General features: G+C 33.4%; 1 protein-coding gene across 2 annotated transcripts in view; it reads left to right on the top strand.

The window, feature by feature from the left end:
• AGMO (alkylglycerol monooxygenase) overlaps positions 1–18,325 on the top strand; it is a 299,845-nt gene that overhangs the window by 156,129 nt on the left and 125,391 nt on the right. For both annotated transcript variants that reach the window (XM_090287822.1, XM_090287821.1), the window contains exons 11-12: positions 1,909–1,991; positions 8,377–8,482. In XM_090287822.1, the coding sequence (XP_090143948.1) occupies positions 1,909–1,991; positions 8,377–8,482 (189 nt within the window). The remainder of the gene's footprint in view (positions 1–1,908; positions 1,992–8,376; positions 8,483–18,325) is intronic.

Raw genomic sequence — 18,325 nt, forward strand, 5'->3', positions numbered from 1 at the left:
TTGAACTATATATTCATTATATATTTTAGCTAGTGTATTTTCACCTTTGAAATATTTATTTTGTTTCCTTCTTGTTTGAATTCTAAAAAATGTTCATTCAAATTATATATATTTTTTGTATGTTTTTAGTAACCACCTAGGGAGTTTTGGAAATTTAGAAAAAGAGAGTATAGTCAATATTGACAAAATTTTTATAGAGCAAGATCTTATTTCAAGATAGATTCTTGAGAGCCACATAGAATTACAAATTGCATTATGATATCATTTAAGGTTCTGTTCCTGAGTCTGTTGTAATACTGGGAAGCATCTTCAAACATTAGGTTTCAGCATAACTAACCCAACAGCTCAAGACATCTGGAAGGTGGAGCCCCGAGTCATAGGGGTGATGAGGCAGCCCAGCAGGTGTCCCAGCAAATCCAATCTGCTCCCTCCTCATCAGAGGTTACAAAGGTTTAAGTATTAGATCATTCTGACCTCATTTTAAAGATGTTTGGGAAGCTGAGCATTTTGAATCAAAATAATGACTCTAGTACTGTTTCTCAGACACCTTTTAGAGAAACTTCTAAAAATAAACCACCTTGCTCTAACAGCAAAATCCACACCTTTTTTTTTTCTACAGCCTTACAATAAAATCATGGAAAATATTAACAAATCATCTTTGACAATACACAAAGTTTAATAAAAATAATTTTATATAGACACATATGATTCTTTTAAGCCATCATTTATGAGGCTGACAGTTTCTGTTGTGAAATTTATCAGGTAGGGAAATATGAAAAGTAATTACATTGATCACCAGAGTTTTTCCATAGAATGGTGAGAAGGTCATATCCCCATTAAAGAAGAAAAAGGTTTTCTTCTTTGTATCTGTGAACAAAGTGCATTGATTGTTTAAGCAGCACGTTGTCAAACATGTAATTCTAGAGTTTCTATATAGTAAATGTCACTTCCTGAGTATTTTTTCCCCATCATTTTAAAGAAAGTTGCAGACAAGTAGAGTTCTTCAAGCATAGACATCCGGACAGTGATTCCTGCACTGGGAAACCTATGGAAAGTAAGGGCTACCCAACTACCTGGAATTCTAAAGATCATTTTAAAGGAGGAAAAATAATCCTTTGCTTAGCAAAGTTTTTTGTGGTTATGGCCTTCATCAATTTTTTATCATAAAGATGTATAATACATTCAAGGATTAAATTAAAGAATAATTTCATTTTAGCACTTTAGGCCAGCAATATTTTCCTGAAATATATACCAGCAGCAGATGGTATGAAATGGGAATAGACTCAATGAAACACTTATTATTTTTGACATGTAAACAAAGTGCACAATTAATTTATAATTATGACAAAATTGATGTTACTATAATTCAAAAGATAGTGCCTTTGACACTGCATATAAACATATAGATTTCATCAAATATGAATGTGTATGTGAAAACTCTATCATATATGTTTATGCACTCAAAAATGTTCTCCTTTAAATATCTTCTATATTAAAGACAGCTTTGTGTTTGAAACCACAAAGAATTGGTCAGATTAAAAAAAGCTATTGGAATGTGGTGTTTAGTCACAAAAATCTAAGTGATTTCTCCATCCATTGGGGCACAGGTACTTCAAAGAATTATAAAAGTCAAACTTAAAATAAGAATTTTAAGAATAAAAACACTATGTAAAATATTATTGTGAAATTGTCAAATTCGTCCTCCAAGTGTCCAACAAGATAAGTAAATGACATTAGGAAAATCAAAATGTCCTCTCCTTGCAAATGTCAACCTCTTTGAAAAATATCAGTGACAAATAATGTAATATAAAATATAATTTGGGACTGTGTTTCATGTCAGCTTTAATTCTAATGCACGTTTGGATAACTTTCCTCAAACATCTGTTGGTCTATGTGTTTTTTTGGTAGGCACTATCACAGGTCACTCTTCTTCTGAGAGTCTGCTTCATTATCCTGACCTTGACCTCCATTGGATTTCTTCTGGATCAAAGGCAAGATGTGAAATTCTTTCATTTTATATAATTTTATAATGTATTTTAAAAAATATATGTAAAACTTTATTTACACAACATTTGTTATTGAAAAAAATAAAGTTGAAACTATAATTTCACACCTTTAAGTGAAATATAATAATAGTATATCTAAATTTATATCAAGGGTGAATTTTAAATCTAAATCTTTTAAATGAAAGTTAGGATTTTCAAGTTTATTTTAAAAACCTATAAATATAATGAATAATTTGACAAAACATAGACCATAACTCTGAGTACTTAATAAAATACAAAACATATTTTGAGTATTTTTTTTGCCATTGCGTCATTCATAATATGTCTGAATATGTGTATATTAAAGTTTATGTCCTTTACCCTCACATAGCATTTTATTTAAGGAATCCTTTTTTAAATACTACCCTGGACAGAAAATGTATTGAACAATTTTAAATTGCTTTTTTGGCATGAGGTATATATTCAAATGTTATTGTTCAGTATTTGTCAATTATTAATACTAATACCAACATTTATATATTTAATATGTATCATGAAATATTTTGTTAATGCTTACAACAAAACTCTGAGATAATAATTACTATAAAACCCATTTTACAGATTAAGAAAGTCAGACAGATAGATAGTAAAAGATAAAACAAAACACAAACCCAAGCAATATGACCAAGAATTCACAAATTATAGAATTTACATATATTGTAACTTTGTGATAAACTTCAAAAAAGCTCAGTCATTCTTGAAACCATATCTTTGTTGTAGTGTTATTGTTTTTCAAGTAGGTAACCAATAATCATTAGTTTCAATAAATTTTAAATACAAAAGTCCAGTATACATACATTTAACTTATATTGAATGTATGTCAGTTTCTGAAGGATAGCTTAATGGATGTTCTGGAACAGAAAAGGGTTTTGAAGTTTGATCAAGATCCAGGTCCATATGACCCTTCTGCTTAATGAAACTGTTTATAATATGCATTCCCTATAAAGAATGATGTAGCCAACACATTTTTTATAGTCATATGTAAACAATGTATAGAATTTTAAACATGTGTCCTTTGATATTTTAAAAATGGTGTTCATTTTATCATTCATTTTGTTTAGATCTCTATCCCTACTTTTCTCTCCTAGAAGTGAAGTACATAAATACTGAGCCATAGAACAAGAAAATGGAAAAATGAGTCTCAAATTCACCTGAAATAATTACTCACATCTGAAGAATCAGAATCACATATTAAACATCACAATTCTACATTTTGCATACATTTAATAGAATTAGCAATCAGCCAATAGAAATAGCATAGTTTCATTTTTTTTCATATTATAGGTTTTATTGAAAGAACTACATAGGTGAATTAATGATCTTTAATTTTTTATTATGTTTATTGATGTTACATTGGTTAGTAAGATCATGTAGGCTTCAAATGTACATTTCTATGATACATGATCTGTATATTGCATTGTGTGCCCACCACTCTAAGTCATATCATCTTCAGTCACCATATATTTAGCCCCCTTTACTCTTTACTGCCTCTGTGATCCCCCTTCTGGTAACCATCATGTTGTCTGTGTCTATGAGTTTCAGTTTTATTCCCACATTGAGTGAAATCATATGGTTCTTAGCTTTTTCTGCCTTACTTACTTCACTTAGCATAATGTTCTCAGCATTCATCCATGTTGTCGCAAATGGCAATATTTCATCTTTTCTTATGGTTGAACAACATTCCATAGTGCACCTTCTTTATCCATTCTTCTATTGAAGGGCACTTTGGCTGTTTCCATGTCTTGGTAATAATAAATACTGCCTCAATAAACATAAGGATGCATATAGCTTTTGAATAAATATTTTTGAGGTTTTTGGGTAGATGCCTAGAAGAGGGCTTGTTGGTCCATATGGTAACTTTAATCTTAATTTTATGAGGAACCACCATACTGTTGTCCATAGTGACTATACCAGATCTGCATTTCCACCAGCAATGAATGAGGGTTCCCTTTTCTCCACAACTTCTCCAATACTTATTGCTTATCTTGTTGGTAATAGCCATTATAACAGGAGTGAAGCTGTATTTCACTGTCATTTTAATTTGCATTTCCCTAGTTTCATTTTCTTATGAAGATTTGTTTTGTCTCTATGAATACAGGTAAAAGATCAAATAAGGAAGCTAACAATTTTACCACAATAATATCCAGTTCTCTCTGTTGTATATAATAATTTAGAAATCTAAACTGCCGTGGGCCTTATTCTCAACTCCTACTGCGATACACTCTGAGAAATGTGTAATTAGGCAATTTTGTCTTTGTGTGAACATCATGGAGAGTACTGACCCAAACCTAATTCATTCTGTTACCATCATTGTATGTGCTGTGCTTCAGAGAAGGAAAACTCTGATTCCAAAAAACCTCCGCTGCCTTGCGGCATACCTCTTCAGGGGAAAGGCTAAGGGAGTAAACCCCGACAGAAAATCCGGAGCCGGAGTCCCTAAGGCGGTTTGACGTTGTAGTCAACACCGGCAACTCCTGCGGCGCACCTGAAGCCAAGCTGTATCGACTCCGTCTTTCCCTTGCATCCTTCAGCTGCGAAGAGAGGGGGGGTCTGCTGCATGGGCAACAGCAGACCCTCCATATTACCCTGCCCAGGCTCTGTAGCTTCAGCGTCATCGCAAGATGTCGATTCAACACGGGAGGAGACAGATACCATGTCACTCCCGAGTCGGACTGCACAGCCATTCTCGGCGGTGCAGATAGACTCTTAAGAAGCTACACCATCGTCTCTCGAGAGGGACGGCTGCCGACGACGATGTGCTGTGCTTTTATTAGACTGGCAGCGTAGTAGGTTTGTTTACATGAGTTGACCACAAACATGTGTCTAATTAAGTTCAGTGGAAGCCTTGACAGTTGAGAAAGTGCTCCAGTTCTGTTTTTATTTCTGAGGCATTCACTTCAAGGCTGGCTATCTGAAATAATCACCTTGACAGCTAATCCTCCTAGATAAAGAGCCCAGTGGCCATCCTACTGAGGCTCCTTTGTTTCAGAGATCCTGGTTGATTTGGATAGCTGACCATTTGGATACGTGTTTTTTTTTTTTTTTTTTTTTTTTTTTTTTTTGTTGTTGTTGTTGTTGTTCTCTTTCCACACTTTAAATTTACCTAAGAAGAGTGAGCCCATGAAACCCTAAGTTCCCACCATGGACCCCAATAAAAGCAGAAGAATCCCAGCCCATGCCCATCTGTCTGTCCGTCTTTCTCTTTCACTCTCTCCTCCTCTCTTGCCCCCTGTCTTCCATCTCTGTCCCCCTCCCTTCCTTGTGTCTCTGTGACTCTGTATATCTCTTTCTCTCTGTGGCAAAGCAAGACCTTCCTGTGTGCTTTGTATGCTTCAGGACCTGTTTGTGAGTCAAAGGTTCCTAACGGTTATTGCTGAAATGTGTTTTACAAAGTAAGAGTCACCAGGGTCCATTCAGTTGCAGCACTGATTTTGAAAGAGGAGACTTCTGTCAGAAGTGCCCCCAGGCATTTCTAGCCCACAGCTTTATTATCGATAGAGTAATACCAGTACAGAACAGTAATGCACTACACTCCAACTTTACAAGGCTAAGACTCACTAGGCAATTGGAATTTTTCAGCCCCATTACAATATTATGGAACCACCATACTCCACGTTAGCTGAAATGTCATTATGCAGCACATGACTGTATAAGTAATAGCATCGAATATATCAAATACCAAGGAAATACAATCCTAAAAATATGAGTGTAAAATCTGTTTTAAAACACCATAAAACATTTGAAATATTGTGGAAAATAAAGAACTAAGTAAATGGAGTGATAACTATATTCATAAATTGGAATGCTCAATATTGTAAAGATTACAGTACTTAACAAATTGATTTATATGTTCAAGCAATCTAAATTAAAATTGTGAAAGTCTTCTTCCTAGAATTTGACACATTCTTTATAAAATACATGTAGATAGGCCAATAATAGCCAACACAGTCTTGAGATTAAAAAAAATGGCAGGAGTTGCATCATTTGTTGTCAACATATATTATAAAGCTACAATAATTAGACATGTTTTATTGTCACAAAAATTAAAAGAGAAAACCTAGAAAGAGATTTATGCTTATATTTAAACTTGATTTGTGACAGAAGTGTTCCTGCAGAGCTATGGGAAAAGGCTGGCTTTTCAAAAAACGGTCTTGGAAAAATTGGATTTCTACATAGGAATAAGAAAAATAAACTTGACAGATATTTAACACCATAAAACTTAGCTCTGGGGTCAGAGGATTATAGATTGAAAAGTGAGAGGAAAACCAATAAGATACCAACAGATAGCCTAGTAATGTGTCTCTTTAAGCTTGGAGTGTGTACAATTATGTTAATGGTATATAAAAAATTCTAATTATAAAGATAAAATTGATGAATTAGGCTATAATAATATTGAGAAAGTCAATTTTTCAAAAATTTATTTTAATTGAAACAATAAAAAAATAAAACCAAGTAAAGAAACACTATTGGCAAATTTTAGAACTAGCGAAGAATTTATATCCTAAAGACTAAAATAAAAGGATTGGTAATACCAACGGTTAAAATGCTCACACACTGAAGAAAGGGGTTTATACTGTAATAATTAATTCAAAAAACTGATAATTTTTCTAACATAAATTTAATATACATGTGTGTGTGTGTATCCCGTAACCCAATATTTTCATCCTAATATATACTAAACAATACACCTAAAAGCATGTAAACATTGTTTATAATAAACAAAGACAGGCCAACACCAAGTGTTCTTCACGAGGTGAATGGGTGCATGCATACTATATATCCACACAATTAACTACTACACGGGAGAGAAAGAATGAAGCCCTGCCACTTGCAGCATCATTGATCTATCTCACTAACAACATTGAGTGAAAGATGCTAGACACAAAGAAGTGCATACAGTATAATCCCATTTATTAAAAGTAAGGAAAAGATAAAACTATAGACTATTTTTAGAAATTTATGCTAAAGTGATAAAATGTTTTTTTAAAGAACAAGAAAAGGTATGATTACCATTTAAGTTGGGGGATTGATTCTTGCTCAGATAGTGGGGTGGAGGAGTGAAAATATTGAGGAGATAAGAGGTATGTTTGGGGATGCTGATACTGGGTGGTGGTAACATGGTTGTAATATTTGTTGAAAATCGCCAAGCTGCATATTTTTCTTTTGTATACTTCTCTATATGTATATTTTATTTCATAATTGAGAAGTTTAAGAGGTAAAACATATAAGAAAATTAACAAAAACTCTAAGTGTTTTAAAATTGGAAATTTATTTTGTTTTTTAAATTAAAAATTACCCATTGTTTTAAAAATAATTTATAGTAATAAAATATAACATTATTTTACAAGAGGAAAGCTTTCTTAGTATTTTTTCACAAAGTTAATCTTATTACTTGAATGCAAACAAGTCATATTATCCTGTTTCTATTGAGTTTAAAAATGTATCTTTTTTTTTGTACTAAAATGTTGTTGCATTCAATTTTACAGACACAATGAGTTGTAATAAACAGTAAAAGAAAGTTTTAAGTTAAAAAATACACTACTTTAGATTTTCTTCAATTTTTTCCACATATCTATATTCTAAAATAAATCTTACAGTGTAATGACATTATTTCAAGAACATTTTAGTTAGAAAATTCACTTGTCTTTTACAAAAATATTTAATTTTCCACGTGTTAGATGACTATCATATGAAGTTATTTTAAGCTGATAAAGTAGCTCTTTATTACTATTGTTATAAGGCAATCAATAAGTGCTTATCTTTGTGTGACATTCAACTTGATTTTAAATACATAAAGACACATTTCATTTATTTTAGAGATAATATATGTACAGAAAATATTCATCAAAAAGTAATTAACAGAAGTCTATATTTATGCTACCTAGGAAATTAGGCATAATTACACAGATTTTATATTCTTAGTGTTTCAGAATTTGACTGCTCACTATTTTAGAGTACCTGACTATATCAGTCCTCCTAACAAGTCACTTTTTAAGTGAATTAAGTATAAAGGTAAAGTATCATTTACATTAAAGCCCAAAATTAAGTTGTCTAATATTCTATTTATTAGTTGAGATTATGCTTCACCCTAATTTATCATGCTCAACTAAGCAATTCATTTATAAAGTATATATTTTCTTTAAAAGATGCATTTTATTTCTTAGCTTGATACCTGTTTCCAGACAGCTTCAGAGGTATCTCCTCAAATATATTAAAATACTATGTATTTCTTGAAAATTGTTTACCAATGTGGATTACTCTATTAATTATAGCATGTAAACATGTAAAGAGCAGATTTAAAGCTAATGAATGTTAATGACCCTTATTTCAGACCTAAGGCAGCTGTTGTGGAAACTTCCCGTTGCTTGGTGTTCCTGATGCTGTGTAGATTTGGTCACCTGAAGCCTCTCATCCCTTTCTTGTCATTTGCTTTTGAGGTAAGACATTTGCTTTAGCTGCCTACAGCTTATTTAGTTCATCCACTCAACAATGTTTTTATCTATTTTGTGACTAGTCCTTGTAGGAAATTTTTACCTGTTCACCTACTTACCAAAACTTACCATGTCACCTTGAGCAAGTCAATAGTGTGGAGCCTCAGTGTTCTGGCCTCCCAATTGGGATTAATATGGCTAACTTCATACTATTATAGGACAGGTTACATTGCATGATGTTTAGAAAGAAATGAGGCTCATAGTTGGTTCTCAACAAGTAGTAGAAGTTATTTACAAAAAGTTCTTGCCATTTGGGATTTTTCTTTTAAGGGCTGAAGTGAAAATTATAAGATATTTTGTCAATTACCTATAATTCTATAGAATTATAATTATTTAAGTGGTAATTCTATAGAAAAAAATCATTAGTGTCATTAGGATTTTTCTAAAACTGAAAAAAATGTTATAATTTGATCTTGTGTGATGATTATTATCTTCTAAGAACTACATTGAACATTTGAGTGTATATTTGTTTCAGGTCTTAACTGTTAAAAAAAAAAAAAAACCTTTAGTTTCATCATTAATGTTTCAATTGACATGGTTTTATTCTTTTAAATTAAGGATTAAACTGTTTAACTTTGGTGCTGTGCACCCTACCAACATTCCTAGAATATGCAATATATAATCCTATTTAAGCATGAAACATAAATGCTAACATCCCTCCCAGCATCAATAGAAAAACTAAAATAGCCACTTTCATAATTCAGTAATAATTTTAAGTTGAAACAAGCTATTTGGGAAATAATTTGGTGCCACCACATAAAGCTTATAATTATAAAAATGAGGAGGAGAGATGTATGAATATCAATACATGAAAGTATTATATATAACTATTATATATAAAAGTATTATGTAAGTATCATATATATGTAGTGAATGGTGTGGTGAGGAAAAATGCCTAGGGAAAACTCTCTTCATAAAGTTAATATTCTCTGGTACCTCTGAAATTTCTGAAACCTGTAAATATATTCTCTACTTTAAAAACCAGGTAAATCTTTAAAACAAAGCATGAAAATTAGTATCATAACCTTGAATATGATTGAATGTAATACATTTTGCATTTAAAAAGGCCTTAAAGTTTATATAAGATATATATTTTTTCTCAATTACAACCTAAACACAACATGAAACAGCATAAATTATATATGCTTAAATTAAAAAATATATGTACATGCCCTCAAAAAACTATTCATATTCAAAGAACAGCATTTTCACACTCTAAAGGAGGTAAGTCATTCTAATTGTAGGTATCACAAAATAATTTCATTTAATGAATCTGTTCTTGGGGTTTATTGTGGGAGTTTATCTAGATGTTCTAAAAGCAAATGGAAAGTGGTTCTTTAAGTTATTCTTGGTATCAATAAGTGGTCATGTATACTTACAGAAACACACTGTGTTTGGATTTCTTTGGTGATGGGATAGTGGAAGGCAGTCTAGTGCGTCCGACTTTTGAATAAGATGATAACTAGTGGGGAAATACTGTCCACTTCCTTATTTAGTCAATAAATCACACAGGTGAAACTGAGTGGGTCCAACTTGAGCTTTGAAACCACAATGCCTGATTTTGATTTCCGGCTTACGAACTTGCTTACTGTGTGTCCTAGGGCAGTTAACTGGCCATTTAAATATTCTTAGCTTTGTCTTCCTCATCTGTAAACAGATGAAATAATAATGGCTTTCTAATAGATTTCTGAGGATTAAATTATATAATCTATTTAAGAGATTTAATACACAGGACATGCTCAATAAGTGTTAGCTATCGTTATTATTACTTAAAGATCCCTAGGACCGATTCCGTGGCTTGCTTAGGAACCAGAAGTCGTGTGGAGAGTAGGAGATGTGGAGGAGACACTATGTTAAACTGAAAGTCCTCATTATGAATCCTTAGTTTGACACTGACTCTATGCCATCAGACTCTGCACCTCAAGTTGTTTACCTGTAAAATAGGTTTAATGAGAGCTAATACACATTGAGCTTTTACTATGTTTTCAATGCCTTACTTATATTATTCCATTTAATCCTCATATCAATATAACTCACGATGTAGTTACTATTACTATTATTTTTAGGATGAGAAACTTGAGCTACAGAAAGCTTTAAATAGCTTCTTTGGATTAACATAGCTAATAAGTGAACAAGTCAGGATACGAACTCAGTCAGTCCGATGCCATAGCTGTTAATCACCCGGCAATATTTCCTTCTATGTCATCATAGCAATACTCATCTACCTCAAGGGTTTTAGGTGAAAAACACAAATGCAATGCAGCAAAAGCACCTTAAAAATATGAAGAGCTAAAATAAAGTCTTATCAATTTAACTGCAAAATGTTCTTAAAAGACCAGTAGTTTGAATAACTTATCTCTGAATTATCTTTGATTTAAGAGTCAAGGAAGGGAAGGTAGCAGGGCAAAAATCTTTCAGGCTGCTTACCTACTCTTTCTGGAACATCTTATTGTTCATCTAAGCACACATATAGCAAATTACCCCAAAATAGACATTGCCTGTGATTTTCCACTAAAACTTTTCTTTAAAATGGTGTGAGAATAGTATCTACTCTACCTTGTTTTTGGAAGAATTGAAAGACACAAATGTAGAACATAAGAAACACTTGATCCAATTTAATTACTATCATTGTTTATAGTAAAACTATCACTGCTATTAATACTATTAAAATTACTATTAACCATTGGATTTCCATGGTTAAAAATGAAAAAGTCTTCTCTGACCAGGAGTTAATAATCCGATGGTAAACAATGGGTGAGCAAGTATTAACATTTTAACCTGTGAAGCAGCCTTTTCTTCTACTTCTTAATGCTCAAAAATTTTAAAATTACAACCAGTTTCCAGTACTTATTTCTTAACTGTGAACTTGACATTTGTATTTCCCTCACATTTTTATTTCTTAGAACTTTATGTAAATCTTCACCATTTGTAATAATTTTCATAAAATTGTTTCTTGCCCTGCACAAAGAGTACAAAAACCTAATCAATTACCTCAGGAACTCTATTCAATATGAATTAGGGCTGACTGACTAGGTGTAATAATACTAAAAGGATACACTGTTCTTGTCATTTTTCTTTGAAGCTATCATTAGCATCAATGTCATTGAAACCATTAATCCCCTTTCTTTTATAAATCAATGTTGTATATATTGGCAACATCAACCCCGTGACTCTTACCTACCTAGAAAGTTGGTTGGAGTTTTTCTATTACATTGCTTTATGATGTAAGTCAATTTATATAGGTTTGAATGACATCAGTTCTTCTACACTAAGCAAGCATACAGTTGGCTACCCTTATAGCTTAAAACACAAGCACACACAGACTAGAAAATTGACCTTAAATAAATTTTCACTTAGAGTATAAAACATCTCTTAGTGTTTTGACAGTTCTGAGTAAAAAATAAGGATAAATTGAATTAGCTCCTGTGACCTGTATGTAAAAATTGTATTCCCTTTAGCATCTGTCCACAATAATAGTAAGAAAGGGCATTTTGCTCTTGCTATTTATAAATATAATTTACTGCTACACAAGTGGACAATTGTCCATTTAGTGTGTGCTTTCGCACATTTGTCTTTAGGTGGGCACTTCAGTGTTTTGACCATTGACTCATATGCCTGTTTTTGAACTTGGTTTTTTTATCCATAAGAAACTTGGTGGAAAAATAATGCCTTAGTCCTTTCAATCATTCATTTCTCGCTCAAGTATACATTTGTTTTGTTTGTTTTGGTTTAGTTTGTTTTTGTGCCAGCTCGGATATATATTTTTTCTTTCTTTCTAAGATGCACCTGTGACTTTGCATTGCTTTGATTTCCTAAGAAGAGTAACTTTCAAAATGTCTAACCTGACGGACCATTAGAGAGAAAATAACAAAGTCAAAGATAAATAGCCAGTTTTAATAAGTATATAGGTATATACGATAATAGAAAATACTTGTTTGCATATGTTTTGATACTATGTGCATTTTGTTTCATTTTTTTTTATTTAATAAATAATATAAGTTAGGGTATTGGAAAAAGCACTGGCTTTGGAGATATGCAAACATAAATGCCATTCCAAGCTCTGCCGATTACTTGTGTGGCCTTGGGTAACTTACCTAAAATAACCACACCTTAGTTTCTTTAGCTTAGTTCCCTCAGCAAAAAGGAGAATAAAAACCTTATGGGAGTTGTTTTAATACCCAAAGAAATAAAGAAGATAAAGTCTTTATAACCTAACATAATATCTGCCATGTAACTAGTATTACTAATAATTATTATATCCATTTAGTTTTACCATATACACACATATATGCAAAAACTACACACCCATTTAAAATAATCTTTTGAGATAGTACATTAAAAACAATGAAAATATAAACCTGGGAAAATCTCCTTATCAGTGTCCAGATTTAAAAGATTGTAATGGAGGGACATCACTCCTAAATGGTGAAGCTGAAGATGTGCACAGAGGTGGGTAGTATTTCGACAAGTGGAGCAGATGGCGGAGAGCACTTTACAGAAGGGAGGATACGGTGAAGAGTCCAGGAGCAGGGCTGACCACAGACTGGTTAAGTGATGAGATAAACTAGTAACACAGCTCAGAGTGTGGATCCTAAGATCAGAAAAATAAGGACCCACTGAAACTAGAACAAGTTTGCTGTGCTTTCAATGGCAGGCAGAAACGTTTATTCAATGCTCACTGACTGCCTACGCCAGCAAAAACAGAGCAAGGTCAGGCATATTTTTGCTTGATACTCTGTTCAGATCTCAGGAGGCTGCATTTAAGACATTGGCCAGGTTTTGTTCTCATTTGGAGGCTCAACTATGGAAAAATCCACTTCCTAGCTCACTCAGGTTGTTGACAGAATTAATTTCCTTGCAGCTATAGGATGTTTGGCCCCAGCTTTTTGCTGGCTTTTGGTCCCAGAGGCTGCCTGCAGGTCCCCACCCTACTTCCTCAATATGGCCATTTAGTTCATCAAGCCAGCAATGAAAGTTTCGGGGTGGTCTCAGTCCCTCTTTCAAGGGCTTTCACCTGATTAAGCCAGGCTCATCAAGAAAGATCTTGTTTTACCAAATGAAAGTCAACTGACCCCCATTACTGCTCTAAATATGTTTTCTACCAGTTTCCTCTTGCTTACTCAATTTTAGACATGTGCACTTTGCTGGGAACATGTTTAGTATGCCTGCCTCAGTACCTTTGCACTTCATTTTGCCTTTGACTGCTTTTTCCCAGGAATCCACATGGTTTTGGCCCTCACATCGGTCTTAATTGAAATGCCACTGGCCTTCCCTGGGTACTGTTTTTGTTAATGTTATTGTTGTTTTCTAATTTTGCCTCCTTCACACCTAGGATATTTTTACAATAGTACATATAATTATCAAGTAAACATATATATAAATATAAATATATATGTTTATGTAATAAATATTTGTCTGAATTATTGTGTGTACCCTCTCCAGCTCCGGGAGACAGAAATTAGAGTGGCCCGTGATCCCTGTCCCTGCTGTTTATGACTATCAGCCTGGACAAGTCTCACCCATAGAGTGTGGATGAGACCTGTGACTTGCTTCCAGCCAATAGCATATGGCAAAGACTCTCCAACACTTACTTATTTAGTTAGTTATTGTGCAGATAGCACCTGTTCCCCAGTTAAAGGAAGGCAAGTTGCTGAAATTTTACCCTTACAAAGAATGCTGAATTAAACATTTATTAACTTTTAAGTAACAAGGCATATATATTCAGATGTCCCTTTTTATTTAAATAGTTGGTCAAAATACACATAGTAGAACACAAAGGAAGATTTAGCAGTCCTTAGTAGCTTCGTGTTTTGATAAATTCTTCCTTCTTTATGTTTTGGTAAAATTCAGGCTTTTGGAGAGATCAGGTTATCTGTGTCCATATAACAAACCAACCCAAAACTTAATGGCTTAAAATAATTTATTATTTTTCACAATGATCTCCAGTGCATCTTGGCGTTAATCTTGAAGATACGCAACTCAATCTCCGTTTAAGAAAAAACTTGCCTATAGCTGCAAGGAGTGCACTTAGCCATACAGCTGCTAGCTTTCCAGAACTGCTAACGTGTTTGAGCTGAGGCCATTCACATTTCTCTCAAGTGTCCACCAGGCGATGGCTGAACACAATGGGGAAATTAGGAGTTGGTCATGTCTACCCTCTGTGACCCCTTTATAGGATTTTACTGCTACAGTAGTCCCTCTCTATATCACAGTTCACTTATCGCGGCCTCACTGTATCACAGGATTTTAAAAATATATATATTTAATTATTTATCGCAGATTTTTCGCTATGTCATGGGATTTTGCGGTACTGTATATGTATGGTGTTAAAGTTACATAGGTTCAAGAGTATAGAATATGTTTAAGAACATAAGTAGAGTTTATAAAAGTATGGAAAGGTTAATAAGGGAGTGGGAAAAGTTAATAAGGGACTGGGAACAGTTTGTAAGTGTGTGGGAAGGGTTTATAAAGCCTTAACATATATATATATATATAAATACTAAAATAAATGTAAGGTTCCTACCTTGTAGATTTTCACCTATCGTGGTTGGGGGGGTCTAGAATGTAATACCTGCGATAAGTGAGGGAATACTGTACTTTCACCTGGGCTTGCTCACCAGGCTATATGCAGCTTAGGAATCAGCTGGGCTGGGTGGTCACTTGGGTCACATAAGGGGACTATGTTTTGCCTGTCAGAGGGAACACCTTTATTTTCACTCCACGTGACCTCCCAGTCTCCAGTGGGCCAAACCAGGTCTTTAAATAGCATCATCAGGATCATGAAAACTGAATCTGCAAAGCTTCTTGAAGCCTTAGCTCTGGAACTCAAAACACTGTAACTCTGCCACATTCTGTTGGTCAAACAGAATCACTAGACCAACCAATGGTCAAGAGTTAGAGAAATGGACTCTGTCTCTTGATTGTAAGATCAGTGAATTCAATTTTAAAAGGGCACACATAAATTTACGGGCATTATGCAATCTACAATACTTGGATTTCATGTTATTTAGGTTCATCTCACAAGGATAATTAGCTGACAGAGGTCTGTCTGGAAAAATCCAGCCATTGTTATATAACAAGAACAGTTTGTGTGACATCTGTATTACCTGGCAGCCGAAGAGAGGGGACTGGAATGTGCATTCATGAATAATGATGACTTCACTGTACTAGTCAGTGGGGGCAGTAGATTCCGTGACAGAGCATGTGTACTGTATGATCATCGCATTCAAACCGACTAAGCGAGCAAAACAATGAATCTGCATCAAGTTTTGCTTTAAGCTTGAACATTCCTCCATGGAAACTATTCAGATGATTCAGAAGATGATTCTGCAGCTATAGGCAACTGGTGATTGTCAGCTTCATCATAACAATGCTCCCACTCATGTATCACATCTTGTGCAGGTTTTGGTGAAACATCATGTCACCCAGGTGACTCAGCCCTACAGCTCAGATTTGGCGCCCTGCGACTTCTGGCTTTTCCCAATATTAAAATTGTCTTTGAAAGGAAAGAGATTTCAGGCTGTTGAAGAGATTCAGGAAATCAGACAGGGCAGCAGATGGCGATTGGGAGAACTGTGTGAGGTCCCAAGGTGCCTACTTTGAAGGGGACTGAGGCATCAATGTCTTACATACAATGTTTCCTGTATCTTGTATCTTCTTCAATAAGTGTCTCTATTTTTTCATATTCCATCGCTGGATACCTTCTGGACAGACCTTGTATATACTACAGAATGTAGACACATTTGTCTGAAGCCATCTTAGATGATTTATTTAAACTGTACCTCTGGCCACATAATTAATTAAATGTAAAGAGAGAATGGACCCAACTTCTTAAGGAAATATGTGCTAACATGCTATAAATATACTTATGGATTCAAGGGGAAAATAAAACAAACACATATACATTGACCTATGAATATATATAGTAAACAGTTGTTTTGACTCATCTCATTCAATATTATTCCGACTTCAAATATTTTTATCAATTTCACAATGTGTGTTTATGAGTAGTAGTTATATTAGCTTTAAATAATACTTTTATTATCAACTCATAATTATGTTTCATTATGTAGTACTTGTATTTTAAATTACATAAAATATATTTAAAAGATAATGCAATGAAAACCACCCATATTAAAACTATAATATTACAATACCAATGAAGTATTATCAACACTGTGTGATGTGCTTGCTGCCTGTGTGTTGTCATCTATTTCATACTCCTACAGATACACCATTATTTTGTACTTTGTGCTCATCATATCGATGCTTTTTTCTAAACAAATTCAATTATTTTTCATATATACATACATTTTTCACTAAGTGATCTTGAATTTATTTATTTTTAATGTTAGCACAATAAAATGGTGCATACTATATGTAGTTTCTTGCAACTTCCTTTAATGCATTGAATGTTTCTTTTCTAAAATGTATCCTTTGTATTACATGTAATGGTAGTCTATTCGGTTTTCTTGCTGTAAATATGTCATCGTATGACTATATCAAAATGTCCATCCTTTGGCATTTGTTTCTAGCTTTTGCTTTGACAGTGCTGCAATGAAAACTCATGTGCAAACCTTCCAGTGCACATGGCATATGTGGAATATTCCTAGGTTATACAGCTCAGTGTGGAATTGCTGGGTTGTAGGAAATGTGCATGATTACATCCTTAAAAGAATACCAAGTTGTTTTACAAGTTGTAAAATCTACTCTCAGAGTATAAATTCCCTGACCAAACAAAGTCAGAGTTGTCAGGTTTCTTAGCTTTTGTTCATCTGGGGAATTAAATGATATCTCATTATATTTCTAATTACCATTTTCCTGTTTACTGCTAACATATATCATCGTTTCTTTCTAGAAATTCTATATATGATTATATCAATGCTTTGTCACTTATACATTTTTAGCAAGGCTTATAAACAATTAGAATTTTAAATACAGAGACAGGATTTCCCCTATCCTTTTGTAGGAAAGAATACGCAAGTTTAAATTTAGAATTAATTTAGAATCTACTCTTTAGCATATCAAAACTGCTAAAATGTACTGGAATTATCCTGTATTCATGATGCTAAATTGCTGAGTACACATGAATCTTCTATTGAACAATTTAAATAGTAGCCATTTTATCTATGCATTAGCCATGTATCAAATAGATGAATATAAGCCACTTCACCTACCAGATTATAGTCCCAGATTGTAAACTCTTTTGCATTCTATAAGTTAAGAAATTTGAAAATAACCTACATGTGACATGGAAAAGAATGTTTATAGGATATCTGATATGTTTATTTTCAACAAAAAATGAAAAATTCATGGAATAGCATAAAATATCAAAAATTTAAGGTTTTTAGCAAAGTTCCTTTGAGAATTCTTTTGTTCGTATAATATAGCTTTGTGACACTTCTTCCTTCACCTCTAACTCAAGTTAAGTATTACTAACAATTTCTTTAAAAATATTTTTATTCTTTCACCCTCTCTTACCATCCTTATTTTTTTAGAATCTAAAGATATAATTTTTTCAAGGTTTATCATCACATATAATTAATAAATACTCTTTTCTGGGTCCTGTGCACAGAGCCTCCCATATGTAAACTCATGCACAATGTGCATACCTCTCTCATGTCCATATCATGTACTATTTTGTACAAGTGGACAGAAAATAACTGATGTATTGAGCATGGTGCAGATTAAGTAGCAGGTGAAAATAAGCTACTTGGGGTGATTTCTATGAGACCCTTAAAAAAAAATACTGCCCATCCCCCATGATTCTTCTAAAAGTAATTACTTTCT

Source organism: Furipterus horrens, unplaced genomic scaffold, assembly GCF_987537825.1.
Source record: "Furipterus horrens unplaced genomic scaffold, mFurHor1.1.pri manual_scaffold_9, whole genome shotgun sequence".
Taxonomy (NCBI): domain Eukaryota; kingdom Metazoa; phylum Chordata; class Mammalia; order Chiroptera; family Furipteridae; genus Furipterus; species Furipterus horrens.